The 22,717-nt window shown below is 40.7% G+C and overlaps 1 protein-coding gene across 22 annotated transcripts in view; it reads right to left on the bottom strand.

Annotated features, from left to right (window-relative positions):
* PARD3 (par-3 family cell polarity regulator) overlaps window positions 1-22,717 on the bottom strand; it is a 723,671-nt gene that overhangs the window by 221,662 nt on the left and 479,292 nt on the right. For 2 of the 22 annotated variants that reach the window (XM_037039907.1, XM_037039906.1), the window contains one exon: window positions 18,243-18,345. The exons of the other annotated variants lie outside the window; for them this stretch is intronic. In XM_037039907.1, the coding sequence (XP_036895802.1) occupies window positions 18,315-18,345 (31 nt within the window). In that variant the 3' untranslated portion in view covers window positions 18,243-18,314. Of the gene's footprint in view, window positions 1-18,242; window positions 18,346-22,717 lie in introns of those variants that run through there. 22 annotated transcript variants of the gene reach the window in all.

The following is a 22,717-nucleotide window of genomic DNA, read 5'->3' on the forward strand; positions in this document are numbered from 1 at the left end:
ACAGAATTTTTATTTATGAACTAATGCAGAAATAACTAATCTAAGCACAGAAAGCCCATGAGAAAAGAACTTAACAAATAACAAGCTGACAGATGTATACAGTACTTTAAATTTCAAAAAGCCTCCCATATACATTATTTCATTAAGTTCTTAAAATGAAATATGAAGAACATGGAAATGAAGAAACTGAGGCTGGCCAGTTAAATGTCAGAGGTGTGCAGCTGAGTTGAGAGGAGTGAGCTTCAAACTCTAAATCCTAAATTCTTTCTATGACAAAATACTGTTCTCCATCTCAGACTAAACTCAATTTCTTCACATGCCTCTTAGGTTCTTCATGTTACTTTACATGTTTCTTAAGTGTCTGCCCAAATGCATGGTGTGGTGTTCCTCCAGCAGAATAATAATGGAGATGTGAGGCTGATGGATGGACCTGAGGACATTCAGATACAAAACACTGAGCAATTCAAGCAACGTATCTGAAGATCAACAAAATTACATGACACACAGCAGTTGAGAGGGAAAGGGGTTTCTCAACCTTGGCGTCATTAAAAAGTTTGGGCCAGATAATCCTGTGCAGTGGGGAGAGAGTAGAGGGCTCCCTAGAACACCGTGGTATGTACAGGGGAGTAGCACCCCTCCCCATTCGTGACAAACGAGTAAGTCACAGCAGATTGCCAAAGGTTCCCTGTGGGGCAAAGCTCTGGTGGTGGAGCCCCACTGGGTTAAGATTTGAGATCAGTAAGTTAAATGTCCTATCATCCTTATTTGCAAAGAAGAAGAATTCAAAGGACAGTGGAAGGTACATTGGTCTTCACCCTCAAATGCTCCACTTATTATCTCCCAAACCCTGAAGAATCAAGTTCCCACTGAGGTGGTTAAAGTTGTATGCAGATAACCACTTAAGTCTTAGAAGACAAGATCTAGCTTGCTATAACCCAAGAATACATTTGGGGAATATAACCATAAGAACCAGTATATTAAAAAGGCACCAAAGTCAGTACAATCAACATTAGAACACTGATCAAGAACTTGCACTAAAAAATCAGAAGGACATTGGTTATTTGATGTGTAACAACTGGCACTCTTAAATATTAATAAAATGGTAGCTGTAACTGTTACAAAGATGAAATATAATGATGTTTTTAAACATGACGCACTCTACAGAAATCCTCACTCTAAAAAATTGGTACAATATTCTATCAAAAATAACTATACCCCCTCCTCCATTTCCAAATAGCCCCTCTAGGCTCCCTAAATTGGAAAGAGCATATATTGTATAGTATTGGTGGTCTAATCCCTGTCCTTTCAGTTAAGTCAAAATGGTCTGGCCAGTGGTGGTTGGTCTTAGCACAAGAGACTGTGGACAGCAGCACAGTGCTATGAAGCAGCTGCAGTTTCAGAAACCTGAGGCTGCCTGGCTCCAGAAACAGTGAGCTGGAGAGGCAGTTCCCTGGAGAAGGCGCTGCACAGCAGGTGCTCCTAGATGCCTATCCAATAGCCCACTCCTCTTCTTCCTTGGAAGTAGAACCTTGATTTGGTGGGGAGAGGAGATATGTCTAGCTGAGATGAAACTACTTTTTCCAGCCTTCTATGAAAACAGGAACAGAAGGCAGACACAGATTCCTGAGTCAAAATCCCAGCTTTGCCTCTAACTAGCAAGGTGATGTACAGACATGTGACTCAATGTACTTGGACACTAAAAAAAGATTTTATTTAAAAAAATATTTCATTTATTTATTTTTAGAGGGAGGGTAAGGGAGGGAGAAACAGAGCTAGAGAAACATTGATATGAGAAAGAACTATCAATCAGCTGCCTCTTGTATGCGCCCTGACCCGGGACCCTCCGGCAACCCAGGTATGTGCTCTTACTGGGAATCGAACCAGCGACCTTTTCCTTTGCAGAACAACTCAACCTCTTTGAGCCTCAATTCCTCTTTGATAAAATATAGCCACCATTACAAGTTTATTTTGAGAATTACACTGGGTATTGGCAATATAGGCATTGAATAAATATTATTATCATTTTTACTCTTAATTTCGAGTTCATAAAATTGATGATGGGACTTCGGGGAAAGATCCTTAAAACTGGGGCAGACTCCACTAGAAGTTGCCATTTCCCCTCCTGCTTAGACTTCTGACAAGATGGTTAGAGTTGTAACCATGAAGTAACAGTGTAACCATGAAGATAGAAATACCTGTGAAGACATGTTCACAGCAGCACTATTCACAACAGCCGAGCAGTGGAAGTAAACTATGTGTTCATTAGTGGATGAACAGATAAACTAAATATTGTGTGTGTGTGTATATATATACATATATATATACACATGTATACACATATATATACACACACACATACTTCTAAGGAAGAAGAGGAGTGGGCTATTGGATAGGCATCTAGGAGCACCTGCTGTGCAGTGCCTTCTCCAGGGAACTGCCTCTCCAGCTCACTGTTTCTGGAGCCAGGCAGCCTCAGGTTTCTGAAACTGCAGCTGCTTCATAGCACTGTGCTGCTGTCCACAGTCTCTTGTGCTGTCTAAGACCAACCACCACTGGCCAGACCATTTTGGCCTTAAAAAGACAGGAAATTCTGACACTTAGTAAAACATGGATGACCTTTGAGAACATTGTGCTAAGTGATATAAGCCAGTGACCGAAAAAAGATAATTACTGTATGATTCCATGAAGTATATAGAGCATTTACATTCACAGAGATGAAGGTAGAAGGGGGTAAAAACAAGGCACGGGGTTAGTGTTCATAGGACACAGCATTTCTATTTTGCAAAATGAAGAGAGTTCTGGAGATGGCCAGTGGTGAAGGCACAACAATGTGAATGTGCTTAGTGCCACTGAACTGAACACTTAAAAAGGGTTAAGGTGGTAAATGTTATGTTGTGTGTATTTTATCACAATTAAAAAAAATAAAGGCATACATATTACGTATGGCTGGATCACAAGGAGGTAGTGATGTGGGTGATGCTCTAGGGCCACCATACAAGCCAGTCTCCAGATTCCTTTTCAATCACAGAAGAGTAAACAAAGTCACCTTCAAACCACAGTTGCTTGGCTCTGTCACAAGTAAACAATTTCTCATAGATTAAATCATGGAGATAAAAAGGCAAGAATAAGTGTTTCCTTTTATATATTTGGATTTCCAAACAGAGAAAAGGAGACTATATTATTTGTGAGATATTTGTAAATGATCCCATTTCACATCAATACTTCACCAGTTCAGCCCTACAGTTTCCAGCAACTAACTTTCTTCTTAAGATGTCACCCTCAAAGTCAATCATGGGGGCAACAGGAGGCAAGGTGCAGCTAGCAACAGCCTTCCAGGGATATTAGAGCAGAACTAGTTGAGATAACTAAAAATAACCACCAATGTGAAGTCCCACCTATTCAGGCCAATGGTGCCATTCTAGCTGACAAAGACTTCCAGTATGAAGACAAGAAAACAACATTCTATGAGTCAGAAATGATTTTAATTTTCTCTCCACTATTTCTGATGCTATTTAGGGACTCTCTCAATTGGGGAGTAGCCATAGCTTCATACACTTTGTTTTATTTTGGCTGCCTATCAGCTGCATGCATACAGAAAAACAGAGGACACATCTAAAAGACTGAAAACAGAATAAAAATTGTGCTTTAGTGAATCAAATGACTTCCACCTCACAAGAAAAATACTCGTCAAAGGAGTTTAGCCAAACTAAATAGACAGGGGCTTTACTCTCAGAGTACATGCACTGAACTTTCACAGTAAAAATAATAAAACCCTTATGGATAAAAACCATATTTAAATATGGAACCTTTAAAAAAGAATTCCATGAAAACATACATATTTTATTTTTACATTTGTTTATTGAAGTTGGTATGGTAGATCTAAAAGCTTAGTAATTTAAAGTATATACAGTATCTGACTAAGACCAAACAATGTTACTATCTAGTAACATTCTCTACTTTATAAAAAATAATACTTTGTCTATACTATTTTATTATTGAAAATATAAAAGAAATCCAAATTGTGTCCCAGCATAAAATATATGTAATTCTACATTATCCTGGGAAATATATTCCCAGAAAAAAAAAACTAGTGGAAATGTTTTTGAATGCAACAATGGGCATGAAGTGCATAATACATAGCATAATTCATATTTAAAATGCATGTACAAGTCTCAATAAATTTAAGAAAACTACAAATATATCAAGTATCATCTCTGACCATAATGGTATAAACACTAGACAACAATCACAAGAAAAAAACTATAAAATACACAAACACATGGAAGCTAAATAATATGTTCTAAACAAATGAGTGAACAATGGTATCAATAAAGAAATCAAAAGATACCTTGAAACAAATGAAAAATGAGAGTACAACAACCCAAAATCTATGAGACACAGCAAAAGCGGTCCTAAGAGGGAAATGCATAGCATTACAAGCCAATCTCAAGAAATAAGAAAAATCTCAAATAAAGACTCTAACTTGACACTTAAAGAAACTTGAAAAAAAGCAACAAATAGAGTAGAAGGAATGAAATAATAATAAATATCAGAGCAGAAATAAACAAAGCAAGTCTAAAATAACAATACAAAACAAAAATCAATAAAACCTCGTTCTTTGAAGAGAGAAACAAGATCGACAAACTTTTTAACTAGACTCATCAAGATAAAAAGAAAGAGGACCCAAATAAATAAAGTCAGAAATGAAACAGAAGTAACAACTGACACCAAATAGATCCAAATGATTGTAAGAAAATATTATGACCAACTATATGCCAACAAACTGGACAACCTGGATGAAACAGGAAAATTCCTAGAAATGTGCAACCTTCCACAATGAATCAGGAAGAATTAGAGAATGTGAATAGACAAATTATACCTAGTAAAATTGAAGCAGTAATCAAAAAACTCCCCCCCAAAAAAGTCCTGAAATGGATGACTTCACAGGTGAATTTTACCAAACATTCAAAAAACAAACAAACATCTGTCCTTCTCAAACTATTCCAAATAATTCAACAGAAGACTCCCAGCTCATTTTACAAGGCCAGCATTACCTTAATTCAGAAACCAGATTAAAAACACTACAAAAAAAAGAGAAAATTATGGGCTAATATCCCTGGTGAACGTAATGCTAAAATCCTCAACAAAATATTACCAAAGTGCATACAGCAATACATGAACAAAGATCATACACCATGATCAAATGTGATTTACTCCATGGATGCAATGTTGATACAATATCCACAAATCAATAAATGTGATGCACCACATAAACAGACATAAGGGTAAAAACCATATGGTCATATATTAATAGAAACAGAAAAGGCACTTGATAAAAACCAGTACCCATTTATGATAGAGAATCTCAGAAAAGTGTTAATAAAGAGAGAATATACCCTAATATAATCAAGGCCGTATATGACAAACTGACAGCTAATATTATAATCAATGAACAAAAGCAACAAGTGTTCCTCCTAAGATCAGGCACAAAACAGGGAAGTCCACTTCCACCACTCTTATTCAATATAGTATTGGAAATCCTAGCCACAGTGATCAGACAAGAAGAAGAAATAAAAGGCATCCAAATTGGAGGGGAGGAAGTATTAAAACTGTCATTATTTGTAGATGACATAATACTGTATTTAGAGAGCCCTAAAGATTCCCCTAAAAAAACTACTAGAACTGATAAATTCAGTAAAGTAGCAGGACGCAAAATAAATATCTAGACAATAGTTGCACTTTTATACACTAATCATGAATTGTCAGAAAGAGAAACTAAGAAAACAATCCCATTCACGTTTGCTTCAAAAAGACTAAAATACCTAAGAATTTAATCAAGAATATAAAAGACCCATACTCAGAAAATTATAAGACATTGAATAAAGAAATTGAGATACATGCAAAGAAGTAGAAACACATACTGTGTTCATGGATAGGAAGAATCAGTATCATTAAGGTGTCCATACTGCCCAAAGCAATCTATAAATTCAACATATTTCCTATCAAGATGCCAATGGTATATTCCAAAGAACTAGAACAAATATTCAAAAGAAATTATATGGAACCACAAAAGACCCTAAATAGCCACACTAATCTTGAAACAGAAGAACAAAGTAGGAGGAATCACGATACCTGATATCAAACTATGGTACAAGATCATAGTAATCAAAACAACATGGTACGGGCATAAAAACAGACATATCAATCAATGAACAGAATGGAGAGCCCAGAAATACCCCAGAACCCACACCTTTGTAGTCAATTCACATTTGAAATAGGAGGCACAAACATACAATGGGGTAAAGAGAGTCTAATCAATATATGATGTTGGGAAAACTGGATAGATACATTCAAAATATGAGATTAGACCACCTTCTTAAACTACACACAAGAATAAACTCAAAATGAATTTAAGACTTAAATGTCTCAAAATCATAAAAATTTTAGAAGAAAACATAGGCAGTAAAAACCTCATACATTGCTCTTAGCAGTACTTTTTTTTTTTTAATGTATATCCTCAGGCAAGAGAAACGAAAGAATGAACAAATGGAACTACATTAAACCAAAAAGATTTTGCATGGCAAAGAAAACTATCAGCAAAATTAAAATATAATTTACTCCATGCTAGAACATATTTGCCAATGATAACATCTATTAAAAGCTTAATATCCAAAATTTATCGGAAACTTAAAAACTCAAAGGATCCAATTGAAAAATGGGCAAAGGACCCGAATAGACACTTCTCCAAAAAGGACATACAGATGGCCAACAGACATACAAAAAGACCTTCAACATCACTAATCATCAAAGAAAAGCAAATTAAAATCACAACAAGATACCACCTCAGAGCTATCAGAATGGCTATCAACAGTAAATCAACAAATAAGTGCTGGTGTGAATGTGGAGAAAGGAGAACCTTTTAGCACTGTTAGTGGGACTGCAGACTGGTGTAGCCACTGTGGAAAGCAGTATGGAGTCACCTCAAAAAATTAAAAATGGATCTGCCTTATGACCCAGTGATTCCACTTCTGGGATTATTTCCAAAGAAACCCAAAACACTACTTGAAAGAATATATGCAGCACCCCTAAGTTTATAGCAGCGTTACTTACAATAGCCAAGATATGGAAGCAGCCCAAGTGCCCATATGTAGCTGAGTGGATAAAAAAGCTGTGGTGCATTCACACAATGGAATACTACTCAGTCATAAAAAAAAAGAAGAAGTCTCACCTTTTGCTACAGCATGGGTGGAGCTGGGAGTATCATGCTAAGTGAAACAAGCCTCTCATAGAAAAACAAATACCATATGATTCCACTCACATGTGGAATCTAATGAACAAAATAAACAAATAAGCAAAACAGTGACAAAGTCATACATAGAGAGAGAGCAGGCTGATAGCACTCAGGAAGGGAGAGCTAAGTGGGTGAGGAGAGAACGTGGGGACGATGTAGGGACTGAACAAAAAAGAGGAAAAAGAAAAAACTCATGGATATGGACAACAATGTGGTGATTGCTGGTGTAGTGGGTGTAGAGGGAGGTGGAGGAGGTAATAGTGGGGTATATGGTGGTGGACACAGATTTGACTTGGGGTGGTGAGCACACAATGATGTGTAAACACGATGTGTTGTAGAATTGGGCACCTGAAACCTATATAATTTTGTTAACCAATGTCATCCTAATCCATTCAATTTAAAAATAAATAAAATGCATATAAAAATAAAAAGATTTTTAAAATTATGCACATAGGCAGAGCACAGCTAAGAGCCTTTTGGAAAGGGCCAGCAAACTAAAATCTTGGGCATGCCCAATATAATAATTTTAATAGACTATGCAAAGCATGAATAGCTTGGACATACCCAATACTTTATCCCCCCTTGGATATAACATAGAATATGCACAGTGTTGCCTAGAAAAACAAGAACATCTGCAAATCACAGTTTATACTTGATTTTTTTTAAGCCATGGGAATGGAAACACCCATGAACCTTGCAAAAATAGATCCTGGGAAAACATAGTCTGAAAATTAAGTATAGAGTGAGGATTCTGGACCATGTGTTATAATGGTTAAATGCTACAACATTTTTTGTTTGAAAAAAAAAAAAGGTTTTCAAAAAAGATAAATTTGATCCTGGCACTTTGATGAAACAAGCTAGTTGGCAGACCTAAGTACTCTCTTGTTTTATAAACATAAGCAAAAACAGAAAGTAGGCCCTGTCATAATTCAGCATGGCTGATGTCATCAGCGTGTACATCCACTCTGGTCAATCCCACAACTGTCACCACAGTAAACAAAAGAGACAGGGAAGATGCCATCTCTCAGCAGTGCAGCCAAAGAGTAGCACCACACCAGTAAAACTGTCACTGGATCTACCTTCCCTCCACGTGACACTTTGGTAATAAGTTACTTACACACTTAATTCTTCATACCCTAATTCCTACACTCTTTTGTGAAAACCTACAACAGGAATTAATGTCACTTAAATATCATTTCTATTACTTGAAAGTACAGAAATCTGACACAGGTTTCTGTATTTGTGTAGGGAGTGTTGGGGGGAAACGAGCTTTTCTTCTTCAAATAGGAATTAATATATGATGTCCTTAACTTGGACCAAGCATCAGCATCAGAGAATGTCAGACTGGGATCACACAGAAACACTGGAATATGTCACGTAACAAGGGGTAACCATTCAAAATTGGTCCGCTGACCTTCCCATGCAGCTGAGAATGTGAGTCCCTTTTGACCTGTTCCAGCAGGAACACTGCTGACCATACTCTTCTATATAATTAATAAAAAATCACACTCTAGCCTTGGCTTTAAAGACCATACTCCTGTAGTTTTCCTCCTCTCTCTACAGAAGCTTCTTCTCAATAATCAACAGTGCCTTCCCCACCCTGAGCTGGCCACGACATTTGAAATCCTCAGAACTCAGGGTTTGGCCTGCTCCTCTTCCCTGCACACACTTCCCAGATGTACCCCCCCCCCCCCCCCCGCCCCGCAAATACTGCCACATACCAGCTTTTTGGGCCAGCCCCTCCCATCCCTCTGTCAACAAGTCACCTGCCCTTGGGCAGATGGCAGACCAGTACAAGATTTAACATAACCCTATTTCCTCAAATATGACCCTCCTCCTTCGTTTTCTACCCTCTGTGTGACTATCTACCCCACCAATGAGGCCAAAATCGTGGGAATTACTTTTTACTGTTCCCTCCCTCTAGGTTTGTTTTTTTTGTTTTGTTTTGTTTTATCTGACCAAATAATCAACTCCCCCAGATTCCCCTTGAGAAACACAAGCAGCCTGTGCCCACAGCTGCCACCGCTGCTGGCTGTGATTTTCACAGCAGCTACCTCCCTGAATTTCTGGCCCTCACTCTTGTTCAGCTCTCTAGTTCATTCTGTATGCTTTTGTTGCAGAAAGCTTTCAATTTTCTAGAAAATGTAAATGTTACCAAGCCGTTCTCTTGAATGACTTCCACCTGTCCCTAAGATTAGGTCATGATGTCTTTCAAACAAGTCCAGGCTCCTCCCCCCTTCTCCCCTTCGCAAACTTAGAGGATTTCCACCATCTACCAGGGGTGTACAAATTTTTGGCATCTCTGGGCCACAAATTTAAATACACAAACACTAACAAAAACTGATGAGCAAAAAAAAAAAGGTTTTAAGTAGATTTATGATTGTGTTTTGAGCCTCATTCATAGCCATCCTGGGCTACATGCGGCCCATGGGCTGGACACCCCTGAAATTATTTCTAAACAATATTTTTCAAATCCTGTTTTCAGCCCATTAAAGATATAAATTTAATTTTTACATCTAGTATTTTTAAATGAATTACAGAATAATAATAGTCACTAACATTTACATCATGCATTCTTTGTACCAGGAGGGGTTCTCAGTGCTTTGTACATTATTAACTCACTGTAGCTCCAAAACACCCTGTGAAGCAGGTACCATTACTATTCACACTTTACAGGTGAGAAAAATAAAACACCAGATGTTTGTTAACTTGCCCAAAGACCAGGCTGATGAGTGTGTGGCTGAGATTTGGACATGGGCAATCTATCTTCAGAGCCCAGGTCCTTAACCTGCTGCCTCTCAGCAACACCCATCAGAGCGTGTCAGGGAGAGGAGGGGCAAGCGTTACCTCGTGCAATGTTTCAGTGACCTGTGGGGTTGCAAGATGGATCATGTCAAGAGTCGGAATCCCACTGGTGCAAAACTCTCCTTTCCCCAGAGTCTTCTTCAGATACAGAACTCAACAACTTTTAGATCTCAGTTTCCACATCAGCTTCTGGAGGAAGACTCATTCTCTGAGTCTGGGCAAAGCCCACTTGCTCTGCCTTACACAGTCCCTTTCTCAGCTCCTCTTTACTATGTTACCACTGAAGTCCTCTCTCCTAGCATGAGGCCTACCACATAGCAGGCCCCCAGTAAATATTTGTAGAAGGTGCAAATTAATGGTTTTACCTTACCATCACTCAGGAATCATATATGTTCTAAAACCGGACTTGAAAAAGTCCACCTGGTCATCATTAGAAACAATTCTTGCCAGATGAGTAGTAAAATCCTCAACTTACTTCATTGTGCAGGTGCTTCCTTGTGTAAGGCACACGGATGCACATACCTACGATGAGTATCTCTGAGTCACATAGCACGACACTGGACAGAGAGACAGAAGGGAGTGAGGTTGTTCCCTGAGGGGTAACTAAGGCCAGAAGCCCAACCCCACCCACAGCAGGTTGCTGGCCTTTCCCACCAGCTTTGGGATGGGGAATGCAGAAGAGGCTACACTTCACAAGCTGTACGTAGACTTCCCTGGCTCCTGATCTTCGCTCTCACCCATCAACTGGTACAGGAGCAGGCAGAGTTCATCTTTAAAGGCTACTAATCATTAAGTGCTGAAATATGATGGTCCATTAGGAGGTTTACTGGTCATTTATACTTACCTGACTGTTGGACAGAGCAAACTGAGGTTATTTCAGGGCAATTGCCATCACCCCAGTGTGTCTTGGACAACTTGGTGTGCAGCAGAGAGTGCCCTGTGTGGACGGTTAGCCTGCTTCCCCACGGTACCCTGAGCGACACCAGGAAGTGGCAGTCACTGTGCTCCAGGAAGAACACCCAAGGGAGACCTCCTTCCTGTGAGAGCCCCTATCACCAGCTAGTCTTAATGGTTGCTGCCCTACAACTGTTTCAGAACCAACCCACACTGAGATAACGTAAGTAGATACAATTTTCTCAATTAAAAAATGTTTCTAGCACCATATTCTAAAAGGAGTTAAAAGAGGAAAGAAATCTGAAATTCTAGGAATTCAAAAGTAAACTAAGTTGAGATATTTTCCTCATGACTAAAATCAATTATAAAAACAGAAATTAGATAAGTTATTTTCCTATAAGCAGCAATGGAAATTCACCCCAGCCGGGTTTGAGGTCCCAGACAGATGCAGGAGCAGAGGGGCAGGGGGAGCAACTCCGACTGACCAGGAAGGCTCCACAGGGCGGGGGCCCAAGGCGGCCTGGCCTCAGAGGCACCCACACGTTGGCAGGCTCACTGACCTGGGCAGCACTGACAGGGTGAGAGGGAGAGCAGACCTGCAACCTTCAGGCGATTAGTAGACAAGCACAGACTCTGAACACATCCCGAGGAAGAGTGGCCTCGCAATTATCTACATGGGAAAGATAAAAGAAACAGCAGTGGTGGAGCAGAGCTAAGGTGTAAGGAGGTGTGCAGAAGGGAAGGGAAGGGAAAGGAAGGGAGCTGTCAAGACAGAAGCAGTCAGGACTCATTAGCCATCTGAGAAAAGAGCAGGAGTGAAGCTAGACTGTTCTGTTTTAATCTCCACAGCATTACTGATATAGCAGAGGCAAGTTTCAGAGTCGGTTGTTTTGGGGAAGACACATGGCACTTGGTAGTTTTTAAATTAACAATGAAATTCCCGAGTCCTTATGAATCATTTGGGAAAAAAACAAAAAAAGAAGCCCAGACACAGAAGGCTACCGAAATCAAACAGGGCAGAACACAAATGAAGAGTCAGGTTCAAAAGACACTAACTTCCACATTTCCCAGCTAGCAACAGGGATCTGCATTTTTTCAGAGCACAGAGCACTGCTGCCTCATGAGCTTAGATTCGTAGGCACCTTGGCTCCCCCTCAGGTGTGGACGCAGAAGAACAGTAGTGAGAGAGGCCAGGAAGGCTCGGCTGTTTCAGCAGAGGCATGGGCACACATCTTAGGAGCGGATCCTTATTCTGAACCCAGAAGTGGGCTCAGTGTGGCTCCACCACGTGGCCGCGTGGGAGCCTGGTTATTAGTTTACCTCTCTGAACCTGTGTGTCTTCATCCATAAAATGGAATGAATGGCTAAAAGGGCACCTACATTGGGGTTATTACATAGATCACAGACTATATATATATAATATACATTATATATATTATATATGCTAAGATTATATATATCATTTATTATTCATTATGTGGGTAATCAAGAATTACAGTTTCAGCAGACTGTCCAGCATGCTGGACATATTCAGTGAACACTAGCCGCTAGCCACCAGCCATAGTATTGGTAGAAGTCACTACATGAGCAAAGACAAAATGACCAGTGATTACCCAACACAACCAGAAATGGGAACTGGAGTGATCATGGGGAACATTATAGGTCACCTTGAGGAGCAGAAATAAAGATACCTTAGTCCAGTAAGTAGGGATATTCTGCAGTTAGTTTGTGTCAGTTTAGTTCACTTCACAGTCTGTTTCTTTGTGTGGACAAAGAATATAAAATTATTCTTTTATTTGCTTTTTTAAAGAACTGGAATTGTTAAATAACCAAAGAGGGGAGAGAAATAATGAAATTTCTTCTTACAGAAGAAATGCATGTCATAACAAAATATTACAAATGTTATAGAAAAAGAAACTAAGGAGAAGTTGCCCCTGCTCCCAGGGAAGCCACGCCTAAGAATCAGGAGGACTTTTGGCTCCAGGGGGAGGCCAGGCCCCAGGTGCTCAGAAGTGTCCCCCAGGGCTGCTGGGGGTGCTCAGAGTACTGCCCATGGGTGAGGCAGTTTGCAAATGTCAGGCGTGGCCTTCAGAGAATGGTTGGGCCAGCTCCTGTCCCAGGCCTCAGCTGCTCTGAAAGCTTGTGAAGAGTAAAGTCAAGGTTCTGACTTCTTTAAGGGGAAGAATCTTACACCATCTCACGGAGGATGACATTTCGAGGCTTATAAAGACATAAACAGGGCAATTTAAACAAGTATTCCTGGCTTGACCTCAACTATACAGTTCCCAGCCTGAAGGTGGGAAACTGCCCAAAATGAATATAGTAGGAAAATCACTTTTTTTTTTTTTTGCAAATCTGCTGTAACAGAAAAATAATTAAGCCACTTACAGCTAAAAACAGCCAAGAAAACAGTACCTTCAACAACAAACCAAAGAACATGCTGTAAAGCTAAGGTGTACGACCAGGCCTGCTCTCCAGGAACTAACTGCCTCCTCCGTCACAGGGGGGTCTGGAAGTGACATGGTCTTTCAAAGATGAGAACAACACCCGCACGAGTTGTTCTGGTGTGACAGTGTGTAGAAACGGGTCACATACACACCACTCCTGACTCCAGAAATTTTATTTTTTATTCTTTTGTTCCACAAACACTTATCTTCGTGTGGACTTGGCTAGAAGGCGATCCTGAGACAGGGATTTGGAGCAGTGGTTTAATGGAAAGGCACGAGTGACAAAGCGTCCTCAGCCTATTACCACTGTGGGCCTGGAAAGCTAGCCCACAGGCCAGCTGTTGAGCAGGGGTAGCAGGTACCACAGGGTGTCTCAGCCTGGACTGTTACATTGCAGATTTGCAGTAGGTCTGGAGCAGGGCCTGCGATTCCTCATCTCTGACAGGCTCTAGGTGCTGCCATATCCCTGGTCTAACGACCACACTTTCAGGCCTCAGGGTACAGATTTATGCCCTAGTGTTATGTTTTTAAGGGCCACAGGGACTGAGTGCTTTTACACTGGCTTTCTTGGGTCACTGGTTGAGGGCTGCTGTGAAAAGGCGCTACTCCGGGTACTCCTGTGCACCCTGCACAGAGAAGCAGAGCCTCCTTCCAAGGCTCCAGAGAGGCCACAGGCACTGAGCTGAAACTGGCCACTGGAAGTCGGGGGTGTGCTGCAGGTTTAGACGATGACATCTGTTACATTCCTGAGCACTGATTATGTACCAGGCAGTCTGCTAGGGACATAACAAGGGAAAGAGGGTTAACAAACCTTGCCGCTCTCGACTTATTACCCCAAATCTGTGGGATATAGGCTATGTCCAGTGGTGATGAGTGCTGAGGAGGAAAAGAATGCCAAAAAGTAGAGCAGAAAGAATTCATGAAGTAGGAGGGGGCAAAGTCTGCAATATTGGATTGACCCCCTGAAAGGGTGACATTTGAGTAAAGATGTTAAAGGCACAAAAGAGACCCTGTGGTTATTTGAGAAAAGATGATTCTGGGTAGAGGGGTGAGCAGGGAGAAAGGCAGTAGTGGACTTGACATATTCAGAGGAGACGAGGCCAGAGGCCAGTGTAGCCGAAGTCCACAAAGGAAGCACCGAAGGAATGAGGTCAGAGAGGCCGGGGCAAGTCCTGTAGGGGCCAACAGGAGACTCCTACTCTGACTGAAGGGAGGAGGGAAGTGATGTGACTTGCAGCCGCTGTGCTAAGGGGCTGTGTGGAAGCAGGGACAGGAAGGATGAGGACTTCATCGCCAGACTGTTGGGGCAGCAGGCAGGACACTGAAAGTGCTGGCATTAGAGACATGTGCTGAAATCACATCAAACGGGCTTTGGCTTCTGAACATTAATAAGTTAAATGTGAGGTGTAAGAAAAAAATAGGAGTCAAGGATTACTCCAAGGTTTTGGACCAGACCAAGTGAAAACACAGCCGCCATTATCCGGGAAGAGGAAGGCTCAGAACAGACATTCTGGGCAAACTGTCCAGAACTGAGCTGGGCTATGTTATGTTCCAGAGCCTGCTCAACAGCTGAGTGAATATGTCTAGGAGATGGCTGGGCCCCCACCTCCAGAGCTCACAATGGACACCCAAGTGGGAGATTGGGAGCTGGGAGCCATCTGCACGTCGGCTGTATTCAGAGCTCTGCAGCTGCTTCTTAAGAACCTAAGAATTCTGTGTTACTGAAATGAGAAAAAGAGGAGGAGATTGAGGACTGAGTGCTGGAGCACTCCAACATCAGGGGAACAGAGCTTGATGCAGAACTGGCCAAGCGACATGGAAACAGCAGGCTGAATGAGAGGCGGGGACATGGCAAGAGCGATCTCAAAGGAAAGCAAGACAGACCCAGTGCCTCTGCAGTCCCAGGGGCAGAGTGAGAATGTAGAGGGGAGACTCTTCCATGAAAAGGCCATGGGTGACATTGGTGAGAGCAGGTTTTGTGGAGCCAAGGAGGATGAAAGCTTCACTGAAGGGAGTTTAAGAGAGAACAGAAAATGAAGACAACAGGTACTAATGTATCTGAAGGTTTGCTCTGAAGAGAGGAAGAGAAAATGAGGTAGCAACTGAAAGGGCAGGGAGGGGGAAACAGGCTTTTCTCTGAGGTAAAAGAAATAACAGCCTAGTGTAGGACAAAGAAAAAATGACCGAGTAGAGAAGGGTGTCACTGATGACGTGGGAAAGAGAAGAACCACCTGGGGAGAGGCAAAGCTCTGGGATAGGCAAAAAAGGATCAGAACAGCTTTGGGGGCTTGGCTTTAGCATAAAGTAGCAATTTTCAACAGGTATACCAAAAAAAATTTTAAAAACACGCAATACCTCACTATTTAATCAGAAGCACTGACTTCTTTTCCTTTAGGCTGTCAAATAAAAAAATGACAACAGCCACATAGCAACAGCAGTCTGGTGTGAATGAATCAACATTGTACCTATTTGTCGGATCAGTAAAAAAATGTATGGTTGGGTGTGCCACAGAGATTTGGTAGTTTATGTGTGCCATGAGATGAAAAAAATTGAAAATCACTGGCATAAAGCATGTGTGGCTCATCCACTCTAAGACAAAATGTTAAGTAGAAAGGTTAACAGGAGACATCATTATTTCACTATGATATGAAATTTAACCCAATTTTAGTCTTCCGTTTCTACATTGGCTACTATTAAACACAGGTTAAAAAAAAAACATACTACATTCCATTATGAAAAAGGTCACTTCCCCGGTGAATTATTTAAAAGGCTATAAGAATAAAACAATTACCTCCATGTAATAATTTGTGGCTTGATAAAAATACATTTAGAAATGACATGTACTTGATCCGTTATTTTTAATGTAAAAGATATAAAGACTCCAATGGTAACAAATTATAAAAAAACCTGAAGATGTAATATTTCCAATATATGTTGTGGTAAACGTCATTAGCTGAGCCTGTCTTCTAGTACATTTTCCAATGGTGTGATAGTATTTATTTACCCCGTGTTATTAGAAAGTGAATAGTCGCTAGCCTTCAATTTTCACATCACTTGCAGAAAAAGGATTCCATTTCCACCCAGTCTGGAATTGAAATTGACTTAGCATCTCAGAACTGTCAAAAACTTCTTTTACAAAAAGGTCTGCTTTACAGAGACTAAAAAGTAAGTGTCATCCTTGATGCCTGCATTCTACAGTCACGCTGCGGGTTTGTGGAAAAGAAATGTTAAAACCGTCAGGAAGGTCTTGGAAAGGCCTTGCTGTCACTCTCCGAGCCTCCTCTGGCTTCCTCTGCAGTCAGCATCAGGGCTGGAGATGTCAAAGGCTCTCTACTGAAAACTGCTAACAAGGAAAAGAAGAATACTCAAAGAATATGACATCAGCTACCCTAGCCCTGTCTTTCCTAGCAGGTCAGGCTGACACCCACTTTCCTGTGTTAAAAGGGGGAACCTCTGTCTCCATTCAAATTTTAAAAAAGCATCCAGTTAAGTCCTTGAGATTTACAAATTTGGAACTTATTCCAAGGAAATCTCCCAATATATGTACTTACAGAACAGTTTGCTTACTCTGTCCAGATGACAAACAGGAAAATAATTAAAATTATATAACATTGCTTTTTTCAATTCTCTCTCTTCCATGAGACAGTATTGCTCCTGTATCCTTTGGACGGGGCGGACTGTACATACTCAGTGTAACTGCATTCCCTAAATCCCAGCAGGCTGCACCATTTGCCATGTAATGTACCACCGTGAAACTGGTCATTTTAATCCACAAGGCCTGGGTATAAAAGAACCACAAGCCCTGATACTTCTGACATGAACAAATAAACCCTGTTCTGTGTCCACCCTTCCTACAATACAGGTGTGGGCTTCTGCTTAGTGGAGTTGGGGGCGTGAGTGGGACAGCATGCTGCTACCATGTCAGCAGAGTGAAGACCTTCTCACGGCTCACAACCCAGTTCCACAACACCCTTTCAATAAATGGCTCTCATTTTCACGATCGCATTTATTTTTAAGTGGAAAGCAACCCTAGAATTTTCAGAAAGTAGAGCTACTGAATACAATCTTTGTGGGAAGTCCTGGGGCCATGAGAAACAGGTCTTCTTGCAGGAAGAAAGCTTCATTCTAAAGGAAGGACCTGAGATCCACCTGGACCAGCACTGGGATCTGTGACTGGAACACCCAGCCAGACAGACTCTTTCCAGAAACACTCTATAAAAGAGGATGTGCCCTCATTCCCCGTGGTCTCAGCAAACCTCAGGACTACTACTAGCCAGAGTATCTCTATTTTTTTCCCACTGGACGAAATTACTGGTTAAGCCATCCCTGAGCAAGACACTTATTTCCCAAGCCCCTCATTTTCCCTCTAAATTCTGTAACCCATGAAGGCACTTTTCTTTGCCCAAGTTACTTTCAAAGTTCTCAAACTGGCCTACCTAGTCATCAACTAATAGGTGACTATCCAAATGGACATCTGCCTATGTCCCTTGCCACTGAGATACACAATGAAACCAAATTGGTACATTACATAATCTTGAAAGCATCGATTCCAACATCCAATTGGTATGTGCCGATGACTTCTGAATACGCCAGCAGCTAGGACCATGGTTTTCCACTGTGAAAAGGGGCTAATAAAAAAGGTAGGAAAAAACACTTCTCTGCCTTTTCAAGCAGTAATTTAAACCCCCAAGCTTGAAATCAAGATAAAAAAGTTCCAAATTGATTAATATGGAATTACTAAAACCATCAAAACTGCTGATGTCGTAAACAAAATTCATCAACAACCACTAAGAATTTATTAAAAGTAAATTTATTGTATTTTTTAAACGACTGTGCAACATGTGCTTCTCAAGCCATTTTTGAATCTGGTTTGTTGTTCATCTCTTCTCAGGCTTCAGTTTGGCAAGGCTGAATGAGAAACACGGCACAGACACAGTTAGTACGTACAGGCAAGGGAAGTGCAACAATCGTGTTTGTTACTCTCTCAACAGCCTAAAGGAGGTAATCCAACTACAACATTAAGTTTTAAAATCTGATCATGTTCATTGTGTTGCACAAACTATTATGTTCTAAAAAGGGAAAGAGCAGTACATCTGATTTCAACCAAACAAGGTTTCAAACTAAATTATCTATTTCCTCTTACAGACTGAATAAAACAATGCTGTAGAGAATAGGTCATCATTCTGACTGTAATTGGAAGATTCAATTTTAATAATGGCAATGCTGCAACATTACTTTGCTTTAGCTTCCAATGCGACAGGCTCTCAACTGCCACAGATGGACAATAGCACCAATAGAACTGAGATGAACACAGTACAGACAGGTCTAAGAATCTTCAGCCTTAGAGTGCGGACAATTCTAGGACACTCAAATGATAACAATTCTGATTTTTCAGAAAAATCAGTCTCAAATTGCACTCACACCAGGGCTGGAAATAGAAGAATAAGTAATTTTAAATGCTTAATGTTGTGTTAATTATTTCAAGTTGGACACAGAAACTAAGGCAGAAACATGTTGCTCAATAATGCTGTTGCTTTAATTTAAGAAGGAACACATTTACAACATTACACAGCAGATCTCTCTCCTTCTAAAGTACAAACTTCTTTCCTTGGTGAAAATTTCATACATTTGCAGAATTCTCAGAAACATTTACAGTACTACATTTGAGTAGCCAAGCATCTGAGATTCAAACATGTATGGTTCCCCATTTCAGCCCACCCCTGCTCTGCACACTGCACAAGGAACAGCTGCATTAACGAGGCGCATTCACAGGCTCAGTGAGCACACGCAGCTCTCTGAGGTACAAGTCACTTTAATTAAGGCAATGGGAGCTCCTTATGTGCAAAAGAACATGTTGTATGTACAAGGAGAAGTTCATACAAACGTGACACACTCTACGTCTGTTATTTAATTCCTTATAGATCTCAAACTCACAAGAGGGGAACTCTGAAGAATAGTGATTCATATGACACAACATTCTTCCCTAGAGCTGTTTATCAATAATTACATCATTTTTAAAGTGACCACCATTTCACGTGTGAAACAGAAAACAGTCACTCCTGTATACCAATGAATGAAAGTACCTGCTCAATGTGCCACAGCTTCCGCTGGTAGGGCTCTAAAAATATGGCTCACCTATGTGGCCCTCATTAAAGCTGGCCCCAAAATCACAGACACACTGTAGGGGTAGAAATAGAGTATGCGGTTTTGTTTTTTGGGTGGGTGATATGGGGGAAGAAGATCTTGCCAGTCTATCTTTGAAAGAAAACATATATATTACATTCTCAAGCAACTAAAGAGAAAAACCTCATATGCCCGGAAAATTAGACTCCTGATATCTAATGTCCCTTCCCCTAGCTGTTTTTTTTCTGTTATATTCACCGACAAGCAGAAATAAAATCACAATGCCACACACACACATTCATGGGTGCACATGCACACCCCTGCTCTGCAGTTCCGGCCAACGTTAGGCAAGTCATACTTGAATCTCCTTACAAACTATCCTAAGAAATGCATGTGCACACACACATTTTTACTAAGCTATTTAAAAGCAACCTTGCTAGGCCTTGGCTGGTGTAGCTCAGTGGATTGCATGTGGGGCTGCAAACTAAAGGGTCACGGTTTAATTCCCAGTCCGGGCACATGTCTGGGTTGCAGGCCAGGTCCCCAGCAGGGGGTGCGTGAGAGGGAACCACACACTGATGTTTCTCTCCGTCTCTCCTTCCCTTCCCCTCTGAAAATAAGTAAATAAAATCTTTTTAAAAATAAAAATAAAATAAAAGCAACCTTGCTAAGAAAACTGCATCCTATTTAAGAACAAAGAGAAAGGAATTTTAATTTTAATTTTAAATTTAAAATCTCCCTATACTCCCTATGTTATTAAAAAAATAACAGGATCAACCTAAGAGTTTATTAGTCTCAAATAATTAGATCCAGAAGGTATAAAAGATGTTAAAAAATGTTTTGAAAAACCTAACAACACATTAAGAATCTTCTTAAACACTAAGGAGAAGAAACACTAATGATATGAGGAAGTGATTGAAAGCCAACAGAAACTCGTTTTCAAGGAGCAATATTTGGTAAGCTTCGCCCACTTCCTGAAGGGATGAATGAGCACTGCTCTGCAGTCAGAAAGAAGGCGGCCATGATCAGGAGATCGACACCAGCTCCCACAACTCTGCACAGGCTTTCCATTCTGCACGTGGTGGTGAAGGGAGGTCGGGTCTGCCACCCCCAAATATGCCCATTTTTAGATATTATTTTAAGCTGGCTATTTTTAAAGAATGAAAGACTCAAGAAAAACCTTTAACCTTCCCCCTAACTGCCTGCTCCAGGAAGAGAGCTATCATCAGAGATAACTCTATTTCAATATGAACTAGTGTGACAGCCAGGGAGGAACCTTGCAAGGCCCATCTACTCAAAGTCCTCTCCGTGTCCCACTGTTAAAGATGGCAGGTTCCACGTCCTTAGGGAATCTCCATACATCATACATTTGGTCATTTTTCTCTTGTTAATCTGCCTCATGTTAATCTGATTATTTGTCCAGCTGGAAGAATTTAGAAGGGTAGGAGGAAGTTTATTTTTCCTCCTCCACAGTGGTGTGGTGCTCTCCTGGGAGAAAAAGCTGTTCCATGGAATTCTTGTACTTCCACGGGGCACGCCCACCCACCGCGGCTGCCTTGGAGCTGGTGGCCCAGCATCGGGGAGGTGAGGGCTGAGAGGAGCTGCCCCAGGACACAGCACCAGCACCAGGCCGGTACAACTAGCGCAAAGCACTTCAGAAGCAGAGATCATAGTAAAATGTAATAAAACAATTAGGAAGTGACAAATACTGAGTATTTTATAGAACATTTAACTTTTAGTAATGGTTGTGTTTAACAACTGGTTGGCAAAATCTCTAAAAACTGAACTGGGTTTCACAAACGAATGTGGGCTGACTCTAACAAACCATTTACACAGCATACACCCAGAAAAGTGTAGATGCCTCTGATTTTCTTAACAGCCATTCTTAATACTGGAAGAATATAAACTTAAGTTTTACAAAAAACCTTTAGCCCCTACACCTAAACATGAAAGTTGATTTACAAGAATATGCAGCCACTCAAAGTTATAAAAGGGTCCGCTTCTCTGTCATAAAGATGGTCACAGATATAGGCTACAGAATTTGGCCTAGAAAAAAACATCGTGTATTTCACAGAACTTGTAGCAAAAAAGGGGCTAGACTGTGTTGCACTCCGGGGTCCCTCTGAAACAGCACACATTTACTTTCCCACGGTGCCCTGCTCTCCCCTCCTCTGGCCCCAGAAGAAAACTCTACCACAAGGCTCCTCTTATTCTGGAGTTACAAGTTACAGAACAAATAATTTATAATTAAAATAATTTATAAACAAACTACAAGTTTATTCACAAGTTTGTCCACGAGAAGAACAGAGTGCCATATCTATCAGATAGATGTCAGCTGATGAGGGAAGCTAACAAGCTGGTATCTTTCAATAACACATAGCGGAAACCCTGGCAATGAGACAGGGCTCCAAGTGGGTCCAGTGAGTCAAAGGGGAGGCTTGCTCCCCTTCCACAATCTCTACTCTGGAAAATACAGTTGTACAAATTCCTCAAATTTGAATTGATAGGCAATAGCCTTATTTCTGTGTGTTACATAGGTGCCTGTTTATGAGCTGTCAGTTTGCATATACAAAATGGAAAGCCCCCTGGCTAATACAGAACCTGAAATAAAATTGTGATTAGAGCAATTTCACTCTCAGCATTCTTGGATGTGGAGATAATGAAAAACGATGATCTGAGTGAAAATGCATTCAGAAGGATCATTATAAAAACAAGAAAAACTCTAATGTAAAACTGTGAAAATCCCAATGTTCCGAAGCACTGGAGATGGAAACCCAATTGTATTTAAATTAAAGCTGGCACACTAATAGGCCAGGTTGTGTATTATCACCATCTATAGCTCATTTCTTCTGTGCACTTAATCAGACACCCACAGAACACATCTGTTGTGCTGTGTGGCCTGCAGGCTGGACCCTGAGTCCTCAACTTTGCAGGCTTGACAAATCTCTAACTCCTGACCTACTGAGGTCAACCTTGGTATCATCAATTTAAAAATTCTGTGAAAATAAAAACTCATTCACAGTGCCACTTCAAAAATGGTAAAAGGAAAGGTTTCATACTGTAGTATAACTACTTTGTGAAGAGCATGTTTTCAAATTTAAACCATCATCACAATATGTTTTGGGATATAATTTATGGAACAATCAATGAATCTTTC

The sequence above is a fragment of the Sturnira hondurensis genome, unplaced genomic scaffold, assembly GCF_014824575.4.
Source record: "Sturnira hondurensis isolate 20B ecotype Veracruz unplaced genomic scaffold, ASM1482457v3 Scaffold0025598, whole genome shotgun sequence".
NCBI lineage: Eukaryota > Metazoa > Chordata > Mammalia > Chiroptera > Phyllostomidae > Sturnira > Sturnira hondurensis.